Source organism: Neoarius graeffei, chromosome 3 (assembly GCF_027579695.1).
Source record: "Neoarius graeffei isolate fNeoGra1 chromosome 3, fNeoGra1.pri, whole genome shotgun sequence".
Classification (NCBI taxonomy): domain Eukaryota; kingdom Metazoa; phylum Chordata; class Actinopteri; order Siluriformes; family Ariidae; genus Neoarius; species Neoarius graeffei.
In genome coordinates, this window is record NC_083571.1 from 81,767,483 (window position 1) to 81,780,765 (window position 13,283).

The 13,283-nt window shown below is 38.7% G+C and overlaps 1 protein-coding gene across 1 annotated transcript in view; it reads left to right on the top strand.

Annotated features, from left to right (window-relative positions):
• The window catches only part of vsnl1a (visinin-like 1a), a 67,911-nt gene extending 54,899 nt beyond the window's left edge, over nucleotides 1-13,012 (top strand). The window contains exons 3-4 of the mRNA XM_060916063.1: nucleotides 6,534-6,749; nucleotides 12,815-13,012. Of these exons, the coding sequence (XP_060772046.1) occupies nucleotides 6,534-6,749; nucleotides 12,815-13,012 (414 nt within the window). The remainder of the gene's footprint in view (nucleotides 1-6,533; nucleotides 6,750-12,814) is intronic.
• Nucleotides 13,013-13,283: the final 271 nt, after the last annotated feature.

Here is a 13,283-nt window from a genome sequence, read left to right on the forward strand (position 1 = left end):
GCCCCTTGCAATATGAAATATCGTATAATATGAAAAATAACATTCAGTACAACTGAACTGATTCTAATATTAAAAGTCCAATTCAAAACATTTATCATTGAAAAACATTTGATGTTTTGATATGCAAGTATTGTGTATTATCAAGTATTATTATGTATATTATGTATTATCTATTAATTGTGTGTGTGTGTGTGTGTGTGTGTGTGTGTGTGTGTGTGTGTGTGTGTGTGTGTGTGTGTGTGTGTGAACATGTGTAGAGAGAGACATTAAATGTCCTTATTACATTCATCATCAGATAAGTCTGAATGGTCCATGAAAAATGGTCTTTGTGACCTGAGGCTTCCAGCAGGCCATAAGTTGATAGCTGGGGTGGGATCAACTTCTTTCCAATCGCGTGAACGTTTCTAAACAGCAGCTCCATCCTCTCCAGCTCAGCCGACTTCATGACAGCCAGGGACTTGAAAGCAATGCTGTCCTGTAGTGAACCAGCCGTCTTCACCGGTTTTGATGTTATAGTACCGATGTGTGCATTTGACTTTTCATGGTCCTTTATAGTTTCGAGTTTAAAATTGCTGGTGCCTGTGTTTGCCAGATTTTCTACAGTCTTTGCAGTACATGGTATTTTCGGTTTTGCTATGAACTAGCCAATCTCACCCAAACTTCCATTTGTCATTGAACTGTCTTATCTTCCTATTAGCGTCTTGTTTAGCTCCATGGCCGTAGCCAGCTATGAGGCCACCAAGGTCCGGACCTTGGTCATTTTTAAGAACTGAAAATACATTTGTACACTAAATATTCAACTGGATAAAAAAATAAAGAATAACATTAAAATGTCTCCGTAAAAAGTGCATTGTTAATTATGTTAAACGCTGATTCTGTCTTCTGTGTCTGTTTTGTGTGCGCGGCTCTGAGACCAAGAACACAAAAGCGAATGAGCGCATGACTCAGGGGAGGAACGCAGTGCAGCAGACACGTTTTTTTCATGGTAACCATCAGCGCACTTTCATGAAGCTGTTAAATTTACATTTTCGAAGCAGTGCAGTTGTAGCCTGCCTTGTTTGTGATTTTAAAAATAAATCATTCGATAAGCCAAAACAATAGAGTGGAAAGTTTCAACTTATGTTTGCCTTGGATAACTTTGCCTAAAACATGGTGGTGTATACTGATTTTTTTCCCAGAATTTTTTTTTGTGTGTGTGTAGGTGTAACAGATGCCAGATTGTTAATGTATCTCAGTTACATAGGCTACATGGTTAGGGTATCTTTTGTCCTCATTGCTTGGGCCAGATCAAACCATTAAACAAGCTTAAATTATTCTTATTCTTGCCACACACATGATTTTTTTTTTCAAAACTGATGATATTCAAGCCCTGTGGTGACCTGGCAACTTGTCCAGGGTGTACCCCGCCTTTTGCCTGTAGTCAGCTGGGATAGGCTCCAGCTTGCCTGCGACCCTGTAGAAGGATAAAGCGGCTAGAGATAATGAGATGAGATGATATGCAGTTAAACACCATTAAAAAGGAATAGATCTCGTGTGGCATGTAATTCACCCCTCTCATTTAAATATGTCGAACATTTTTCGGCGCGCGCTTTGCACATCACGGACCTCTGTGATTTTAAAATGCTGCCTCCAGCCCTGCTCATCTCTGTCCCTTTTTTCCTGAGCAGCAGGGTTTGAAACTCCAGCTATATGCCACCACATAGTGCACTTGTCAGTCGTCAGCAACTTTGTTGCTTCATTCATTAACCGCAGGTTACCGTATCATTGATTTTATCTGAGACGTTAACGAACGTTCTAAACAATTCTAACATGTGTCAGAATGTTTATGCAGGTGCTCATGGGAGTTGTAGGCGCGTAATATTACATTGCAATGCGTTTATTATATCAGATGCCTTCAGAGAAAACTACAATTAAAATATATTGTCATACCACAGAATAAACCACCCGCCAAAGTGGCTAGTGGGACTAAAGTCATGACCCACCACACCAAAGCCGAATTTTACCCGCATTTGGCGGGTGGGCAGGTGCTAATGTAAAGCCCTGATATATATATATATATATATATATATATATATATATATATATATATATATATATATATATATATATATATTATATATTATATATTTATTAATTAAACAATTATTCGGCAAAGGCAAATTGAATATCAGTGAATAATAACTGAGATGAAGTGGAGGTTATTATTTAAATAATGTATGATGGTGTTGAGTGGTATATCAGATATATTCCATTCAGCTAGCATGATATTGAATGAGTCAAAGACAAGTTCAATATCATGCTAGCTGAATGGAGTATATCTGATGTACCACAAAAAAAAAGCCAGCCAATATTATTATTATTATTATTATTATTATTATTATTATTATTATACATACACGTTCCTTTCGGGTGTTCAACGCATCATTCTCTTTCAAAATTCTCTCAAAATCTTCTGTATGTAACAAAGCAAACCTGGCAGCCATGTTTGTTTACAAATTGTCACAGTCGCTCGCTAGTGCGGAAGTTTTACGTTTCCGATGTGACGTCATGTTGTTTACAAATTGTCACAGTCGCTCGCTAGTGCGGAAGTTTTACGTCTCTGATGTGACGTCATGTTGTCTTGACAACCATGCAATATCATAAACCATATTCAACACTCATTCTCCATTGGGTAGAGTGACATAATACATGTAGAATAAGCGATATGCGAACAATATTGCATGCTATCAAACCAAATGAATGAAACTGGTTAGAAGGGAATAGAATACATGTTTTTAATCCATCAAAAAAGTGCCCTGTATGTATAATCATCACCGATATTCACTGACTCTGATGCGGATAATTGTTTTGATATAAATACACGTGATTACTGAAAATTTTTCTTTGAATCTTATTTAAAAAAATTATTTTAAACTTCAAAAGCAGCATGCAAAAGTAATATTGGCGTGGCGCAGACTTGTCTCACTTATCTATGCTGACTCACATAAAATACTTTGTTTTGAAATAGATAAAATAAATCCCAATTCCACCTTACCTTGGAATAGTTTTAGACCAAACTTTGTAGCATTTTTAGTGCTTTTAGGAACAACATTTTCTTCCATAATTTGTAATTCTTCCTCACTTATGATGACAAAGCTACTGGCAGCCATTTTGCCGAGTCGCTCGAGGCGATTATCAAGAAATAGTCCGAATTTCTCAACTAATCAGTGCGTGCGATGTTCTATAATATGTTTCCCCCTGAAATCCACTTATAACATTTGTGTGGCTTTATGTACACAAAACAATCATCATTATTTTTTACATGACAGTTTCTGACCTCTTTTTATGCCTCAGATCTTGTTAACAAGATTTAATAATGACATCCATCTTGGGATAGTCCGTTACACTTCGTAGTATTATATGTCTTGAAAGCATCATCTCTGGACCACTTGTGATTACATTTCATCAGTAGCAGGGCTGCCAAATCTGCACACATAAGCTCAATGTCACTGCACAATCAATACCCCCAAAATATTTGCAATTCCCAGACAAAAGCGGACACAAAATGATTAAATTTGTACGCGATTTCCTAATTAAGCCATTGGCACTCTCTCGCACAAATAGAGGTGGAGCAGCTCCATTTTTCTATGACTTGCACTTTTTTTGCTTTGCTCTTCTCCTCTCCCCCTCCATGTTAGCACAGATGGAGCAGAAGGGCCAGCCCCATGAGAGAGTCACTTTGCATTATTGCAAGATGCATGACAGCATGCACTGCTTCCTGACATGGCGTTTCTTGACTAAAGGAAGACTGCAGCAGGGATAGAAAAGGAATGTTGCTGTCTTGATGTCTAAGCGTTCTGTCTTTTCAGCAGATTATGATATTGTGCACTCTGTCAGGTTGACATCCTCAGAGTGAGTCTGAGCACTGTGTTTTTGTTCAGTCATGTTTTCTTTCTGACCTTAAATGGTGTGCCCAGTTGCCTTTATATGTAGAAGGTTGAAATTGGTCAGTGTGTGTCTGTCTATAATATCCTTTGACTTTGTATTTCAACATCATAGGCTTTTATAAAAGTTCTAAACTCAGTAATAAAGGTAAACAACAGTTTCAGTGGCTTTGCTGCCTTTTTCCTCCTTTAATCACTCATCAATGTAAAAGATCCTAGGTTACAAATATTTGTATTCAGTAACAGTTGATCAAAGTTACAACATTTCACATTATACAGCTGCTTTAATTGCTAATATATGCTAATTTCTATGACAGGTACACCACTGCTGTTAATGTTTTCTTTGGTGTCAAATATGAGGAGCTGTAATCTGCAGAGGTTTGACTTTAATCCAGGTAGATTTGAATCAATATGATGAAGAACCTTATGTCTAATGAACTGCATTTTGAAGACTCTGTCGGCAAATCTTCCAAGTGGTTCTGCAAGCAGTTAGATCTCAGAATTTTGTGGTTGTATGGAATACTGCCAGACAATTAATATTCTTTGTTTGCTCTAAATGATGCTAAACTATGGAATGAGAAAGGTGCCACTACAATAATAATTTTTATGCCATTTTTTGAATTTGTAAGCAAACTTTTGTAACTGAATGACATCAAATTTAAATTGTTTTCCACATCTTGAATGTGTATGCAAGGTTTCAAATTCAATTTTATAACAAGTAATTCAGGTTTTGGTGGCACAAACCACTTCAACTTCAGTTCTTCAATTTAAGAATCAAAATTTTCAAAACTTTAAATTATTGGCTCATTGACTGAAATAGTGGTGATAAAATATATGCTACTTTGCATTTTTTTTTGTCCCAGATGTGGTATTTTGAAAATTTTAATCTGAATGGATTGTAAAAAAGAAATAAGTATGAATAGAATTTGAACTAAAATCTGGAATGGATTGCAAAAAAGAAATAATTATGTATAGAATTAGAAAATCCAAAGACATGCAGTTAGGTTAACATGGGGGCAGCCTTGGGCGCCCAACTGCTCCCCGGGTGCTGTAGCATGGCTGCCCACTGCTCTGTGTGTGTGTGTGTGTGTGTGTGTGTGTGTGTGTGTGTGTGTGTGTGTGTTAAATGCAGAGAGGAATTTCACAAGCGTACGTGTGATGAATAAAGTTTTTCTTCTAAAACTTGCATACACATTTAAGATGTGGAATATAATTTCAATAGGGTGTAATTCAACTACAAATGTACTTACAAATTCAAATAAAAGGTATAAAAATTCAAATCTATACATTTTTAAGTATTCTGAAATTATTCTGTGACATTATTTTACCAAAAATTGACATTTCTTGACTTGAATATAGCATCAGCCACTGTGTGTCCACAATTACTATGGTTATTAGCTTATTATTATTAGACCATTACAGTTTTCTGTAATTACATCCTGCACCTTTTTCTTGCATCCTGCAAGATGACAATGCAGTAGTGTTTGCTTCAAAGCAGAGAAGCCTTCTTTGCTTGTAATAACACCACAGAAACATTGCATTTACATTACAAGCATTTAGCAGACACTCTTATCCAGAGCGACGTACAACATACACTCTCAGAAAATAAAGTACTTTATATTATTGTATATATATTGTGCCTTTAGGGGTACATAGCTTGTCACTGGAGCAGTACCCTCTAAGGTACTTAGTTGTACCCTTTATAATATAAAGTTTATATACTGCTTGGGAACATATATGTACCTTTTTGGCCCTAAAAAGGTACACATTGTTACTTTGAGGTCCAATAATGAGCCCTAGAGGGTACATTAGTGTAAATTGTCCCTTGGGGGACAGAAATGAACTCCTACTGTACCCCTGTTTCTGACAGTGTACCCTGAGCAACCTACTTTACAATAGACATTCCTAGCTGAGTTTATCAAGATTATCAAAAACACAGTGATATTGTTTTTAACAACAAGACATGCCAATAATTATGATACACAGTTAACTATTTTTAACTTTAAACTTAAAATTTCATGATATATGAAAATGTATTCCCAACCTGACTGAATTTGAATATTTTGGTCATATTCAGCAGAGTCTCTAATCTGTCAGCTATTACATTTTAGTTCTAAAATTGCTCTAATTTAATTTCATTAGATGGTAGATTTGGTGTTTCAGCGGTGCAAATTCACAGGTTTAAATGCAGAAGCAGTGTATGCACTAGAGATGGGTGGAGGTCATTTCTGTCTAAGGTGGTTAAGAGTCTGATCATCAGTCTACCCACCCCATAAAAGGAGAAGTGATGAGCTGTGTTGCTGCAGCACTCGAAGCCGTTCTGAGTGCAGGTCCGCATTGCAGCCCACTCCTGCAGTGAGGCCACCAAATACACTCCGGAGTAATGGTGTAGTGATCAAACACATGCGCACGCGCACACACACACACACAACCCCACACAGAGCACGGCATATGAATTTATATATAATTCACATTTTAATCACTGGTAATTTGAAACTAAATCTCAATGTACTCTTTGTTGTATAAATCCAAGTACTGGTGTTTAAACCAAAAGCATCAGAACATGGAGGTACAATTCACAGTTACTATACCATTTCATCTTTCTTTCAGTTTTTCCCCTATGGCGATGCATCAAAATTTGCTCAACATGCCTTTCGGACCTTCGACAAAAATGGAGATGGCACCATTGACTTCAGGGAGTTTATCTGTGCACTCTCCATTACATCACGTGGTAGCTTCGAACAGAAACTCAATTGGGCCTTCAACATGTACGATCTGGATGGAGACGGCAAGATCACACGAGTGGAAATGCTGGAGATTATTGAGGTATTTACAGCAGCTAACATACACTATATGGCTGAACATATGTGGACACCTAACCATCACATTCACATGTGTTAGTTTCCCTTTGCTGTTGTAATACCCTCCACCCTTCTGGGAAAGCTTTGCACTAGATTTTGGAGTGTGGCTGCAAGGATTTGTGCTCATTCAGCCACAAGAGCATTAGTGAGATCAGGCACTAATGTTGGGTGAGGAGGTCTGCAGTGCAGTGTTCCAGTTTATCCCAAAGGTCTTCGGCAGGGCTGAGTTCAGGACTGTGTACAAGATGCTCAAGATCTTTCACTCCAAGCTTGGCAAACCGTTTCTTCATGGAGCTCATTTTGTGCACAGGGGCATTGTCATGCTGGAACAGGTTTGAGCCTCTTAGTTCCAGTGAAGGGAAAGTCATTCTAGACAAAATTCACAATATATTAATGTAAAGCTGAAAAAGGCAAGTCTGAGTCCTAGCTGTACCATGTGTGAAGGACTGCAAGAGCGCATGAGCCTTTAAATATAGTCCCTTAACTCCCAACTGTTCACCAATATGTATGAATTGCATTTAGCTTAATTTTGGAAAGGCACATATGTCCTTTAGTTGTCAGGAGGAGTTTATTTATTATTATTCCTCTCAGCACATATTAATTAAGATACCCAACAACACTGTTCCCCAAAGGTACAATGACAGGATTCCTGTGAAGAAACATTTGTAGTATTCATATGTGACATGGAAGAGTTAGTATGAGTTACTTTGTACCTGGCAGTGGTTAAAAAAAGTGTCACTATCTAATTTCAGTTTTTGCAGACTAATTTAACTAAACTTAAATATGTAACATTATAATATGGCAACATGTAGTCATATTCTTATTAGATTCCAATATAGTATTTTTCCTGCCCTTTCATTTATAAAACCGAATATTTAGTTTCATTATGTCCAAGCATCACATGCTTTTTGCCTGATTGATGATTTTGCTTTAAATTGTTAAATTTGCAGTAAATATCCATTTGTAACTTTGACAAAATGTAATTATGGACAATGCCACTTACTGATATGAATATTGGCAGCATGGTGGTGTAGTGGTTAGCACTGTCACCTCACAGCAAGAAGGCTCTGGGTTTGAGCCCAGTGGCCAATGAGGGCCTTTCTGTGTGGAGTTTGCATGTTCTCCCTGTGTCTGTGTGAGTTTCCTCCGGGTGCTCCGGTTTCCCCCACAGTCCAAAGACATGCAGGTTAGGCTAATCGGTGACTCTAAATTGACCGTAGGTGTGAATGGATGTTTGTCTCTATGTGTCAACCCTGTGATGATCTGGCGACTTGTCCAGGGTGTACCCCGCCCATAGTCAGCTGGGATAGGCTCCAGCTTGCCCGCGACCCTGCACAGGATAAGCAGTTATGGATAATGGATGGATGGATGGATGGATGGATGGATGGATGGATATGTTAGGGATCAAAGCCCCAGCAGAAAACACCTATGACCTCAATAGTGGTAAAGGCTGATGAAGGTCTGAGCATAAATACAAGCTTCAAATGGCCTGAATATGACAGTGATTTGTATTTCTAACACAGGACAGAGTTGCTCCAGGTCCTCAATTGAGATAATGCTCATAACTGCAGATTAGGCATCCCCCCACCCGCCCATTAAAATAGATATATTTTGGGGCAATTCAATCTACATGTATTTTAATGATTATAAAAAATAAAATGAATAACACCTGCATTAAGACTTATTTAAGTGAGATGATGAGAGAGATGGTAAGGGAGGGGCCAGGTGTGGACTGTTGGTGAGTAGACCAGTTGACAGTTCACTGCATCTGTTGAAATTTTCTCCAGGTCTGTCTGTACTAATGAAAAGATCAAAGCCATTGGGGGCTCAGTTTATAACAAAGAGGAAAGATAATTACAAAAGGAGACAAAAAGTATATTCATACCGTAGATTCTCAAACTGAAGGAAACAGGCTCATCTATCTCACAAAAATGGGATGTGTATTATTATAAGTAGCAGTAGAGGAGTAGTCATGGGTGTACTTATATAGGTGAGAAGTCTCATTCATTGTTCCATTGTTGGTATCTGCAGTGGAAAGTGGTGCATGGAAAATTTGGTTACATAGTGATACATATAGTGTCTTGCAAAAAGTATTCATCCCCCTTAGTGTTTGTCCTGTTTTGTTGCATTACAAGCTGGAATTAAAATGGATTTGGGGGGGTTAGCACCATTTGATTTACACAACATGCCTACAATTTTAAAGGTGCAAATTATTGTTTTATTGTGACACAAACAGTTAAGATGAAAAAAAAAAAACAGAAATCTGGAGTGTGCATAGGTATTCACCCCCTTTCGTATGAAACCCCTAAATAATTGCTGGTCCAACCAATTCACTTCATAAGTCACATAATTAGTTGATTAAGATCCACCTGTGTGCAATCAAAGTTTCACATGATCTGTTACATAATGTCTGTATAAATCAACCTGTTCTGGAAGGACCCTGACTCTGCAACATAGCTAAGCAAACAACATGAGAACCAAGGAGCACTCCAGACAGAGCAGAGATAAAGTTGTGAAGAAGTATGGATCAGGGTTGGGTTAGAAAAAAAATATCCCAAACTTTGAATATCCCAGGAAGCACTATTAAATCCATTATAGCAAAATGGAAAAAAAAAATATGGCACCACTACAAACCTGACAAGAGAAGGCCGCCCACCAAAACTCACAGACCGGGCAAGGAGGGCATTAATCAGAGATGCAACAAAGACACCAAAGATAACATTGAAGGACCTGCAAAGATCCACAGCGGAGATGAGAGTATCTGTTCATAGGACCACTTTAAGCTGTACACTCCACAGAGCGGGGCTTTATGGAAGAGTGGCCAGAAAAAAGCCATTGCTTAAGAAAACACATTTGGAGTTTGCCTAACAGCATGTGGCAGACTCCCCAAAACACATGGAAGATGATTCTCTGGTCAAATGAGGCTAAAATAGATCTTTTTGGCCACCATGGGAAATGCCACATGTGGTGCAAACCCAACACCCTGAGAACACCATTCCTTCAGTGAAGCATGGTGGTGGCATCATGCTGTGGGGATATTTTTCATCTGCAGGGACAGGAAAGCTGGTCAGGACTGAAGGAAAGATGGATGGCACTAAATACAGGGCAATTCTAGAAGAAAACCTGTTTGAGTCAGCCAGAGGTTTGAGACTGGGACGAAGGTTCTCATTCCAGTGAGACAATGACCCTAAACATACTACTAAAGCTACACTGGAGTGGTTTAAAGGGAAACATTTAAAATGTCTTGGAATGGCCTTGTCAAAGCCCAGACCTCAATCCAATTGAGAATCTGTGGCATAACTTGAAGATTGCTGTACACCAACGCAACCCATTTAACTTGAAGGAGTTGGAGCAGTTTTGCCTTGAGGAATGGGCAAAAATCCCAGTAGCTAGATGTGCTAAGCTAATAGAGACATACCCAAAGAGACTTGCAGCTGTAATTGCAGCAAAAGGTGGCTCTACACAGTATTGACTTTGGGGCGGTGAATACCTATACACACTCCAGATTTCTGCTTTTTCATCTTAATTATTGTTTGTGTCACAATGAAACGAAACTTTTCACCTTTAAAGTGGTAGGCATGCTGTGTAAATCAAACGGTGCTAACCCCCAAAAAATCAATTTTAATTCCAGCTTGTAATGTGACAAAACAGGACAGATACAAAGGGGGATGAATACTTTTGCAAGACACTGTAGCCTGAAAAGTTTGGGAACCTCTGGTAAAGAAGTATGTTTTTCATGGACATGTTTAAAACCATGTGTCTGTCTGTCTTTGATTTTAGCTATTTGAAATGTAATGTGCTAAACTAGCAAAGCTAAAACTACATAGAATAGGGCAGTACACAGCAGCCTAGCTACCTAAAGGTGATTTGGATATCTCATCCAGGGTGCTAGAATGGCCAGAAATGCCACTGGGTGCAATAGGTACAGAAATCTTGCAGGTAGCATTCCAAGCAATGGAAGACATAGCAGTGTACTGTGGTAAATATCTGGGTTTGTTAATTCAGATAAAAAAGCAAGTTGGCTGGTTCAAAAGCTACCTTAGTGATTCAAAGGATATATTGGTGGTGGTAGTGATGGTGTTGGTGGCACCCATCTGTCTGAAGAAACAATGGGAAGTTGCGTTATGGTTCAGTCACCTCATGAGGTGCAGCTCCTGCTGTGACTGTACAATCCAATCCTGGATTGGCAGGCTCTATTGCAGTTGCTATAGATGAAAAGTGCAACTGGATCTCGAGGGATTGTGGCTATCCACTGCCATCTGTGCTCTCTTCACTCTTCTCACTGCTGTGATCTTTTCTTCTCACTTCCCAGGATACCCGCCCTGACAGTGGATCTCTACTGTGTTGCCAACGTGTTGCTGACATCAAATTCAAAATGAATGTATATTTTTCAAAAAACAATAAAATCTCAGTTTCAACATTTGATATGTTGCCTTTGTACTATTTTCAATGAAATAAAGGGTTTCTGTGATTTGCAAATCTTTACATTCTGTTTTTATTTATGTTTTACCCAGTGTCCCAACTTCTTTGGAACTGAGGTTGTATTTTGATGAATGCTTATATGAGAGTCTGAGCATCATGTGTTATCGGTTATAAATGTTACATGAAATCTGTTTGTTGGAAATGTATGTGTGATATGTAAATGATATACTTATTGATGTACAAATGATATACAAGTTGCAGGAGATGCCGCTACCACCAATACATGTATTCCTTCTTGTTACTAATTTGCAGTGATGGGAATAACGGCGTTAGAAATAAACGGCGTTACTAACGGCGTTACTTTTTTTTAGTAACGAGTAATCTAACTAATTACTTTTTACATCGTTATAACGCCGTTCCCGTTACTTACAATAAAATACTATGCGTTACTTTATTAAAGCTGTTCTCATCTGGCACGCTGCTCGTTCAGCCGTTCTTTACTCTGCTTTAGTGTGGGGCGGGGAGACACGAGACAACGGCACAGTAAGCCAATCAGAGTAGATTTGGACAACATACGTAGGTAGGCCACGCCTACTGCACTACTGCGCGCTCTTTCAATCGGAAGACCCAGCGATGGCGAGCGGTCAGCCCAGCACTGCGCTTTCACACTGGAAATACAGCCAGGACTTTTCATTACTTGAAATAAAAGGCAAGAGTGTTTACGTGCAATGCACATTATGTCGAGGAACAAAGCGTTTGTCCTCGTCAGTGGCCAGTAATTAGTAACAATTTTAATAACTACAGAAATATATTACATTTGATAGATGTCTTATCTCACATTGTCCCACAAAAATATTAATATAGTGTAGATAACATTACTAATTGGTTCTGTTAAGTGTCCATTTCAGTCATTAAACACATTTAACATTCACTTTTATTATGATTACACTAATTGAATTTGATTTTTTTTTTGAGGGGGAACAAAATGTAACGGAATAATTACTTTCTCTGGTAATTAGTTACTTTTATGACAAAGTAACTCCGTTACTAACTCAGTTACTTTTTGGGAAAAGTAACTAGTAACTATAACTAATTACTTTTTGAAAGTAACGTGCCCAACACTGCTAATTTGTATGTCAGACGTACCCTTCAAATTATATTTTGGTCAGGAAAGAAGCTGTTGAAGAGAATCTATTTGTTTGGTTAACATTGTTGCCTCACAGCAAGAAGGTTCTGGGTTTAAACATGCTGGTCAACTGGGGCTTTTCTGTGTGAAATTTGCATGTTCTCCCTGTGAATGCGTGGGTTTCCTCAGGATACTCCAGTTTCCTCCCACAATCCAAAAGACATGCAGATTGGCTACTCTAAATTGGCCATAGTTGAGTGTGTGTGTGTGTGTGTGTGTGTGTGTGTGTGTGTGTGTGTGTGTGTGTGTGTGTGTCTCTTAGCCCCATGATAGATTGGTGACCTGTCTAGGCTGTCTCCCACCTCTCACCCAATGTTAACTGGGATTGGCTCCAGCTGACCTGCAACCTGCATTGGATAAGCGGTATAGATAAAAGGTTGAATAAAAGTATAAGCGAAACTCACTCTCCTCCCCCTCAACAGGCAATCTACAAAATGGTGGGCACTGTGATTATGATGAAGATGAATGAGGACGGCCTTACCCCTGAGCAGCGGGTTGACAAAATCTTCAGCAAGATGGATAAGAACAACGATGACCAGATCACTTTGGAGGAGTTCAAAGAGGCAGCAAAGAGCGACCCATCCATCGTATTACTGCTGCAGTGTGACCTTCAAAAATAAGAGTGGCGTCTGAGTGAAACACCAGAGACTACACTGAAGATTAATGTTCCATTCAGTTTGCAGCTATTTCCACTGAAAAATATTTGCTTGGACTACCTTTCAATAGATCTGCTTCCTGTGTTTGAAACACTTGTGTGCATGAGAATGGTATTTGCTAACAAATTTTAGACATGCACGGACAGAAGCACACACTTCCTCACCCATACATGAAAAAGTACAAACTCTCACAAACAAGCATGTATGTTTGTACACACACACACACACACACACA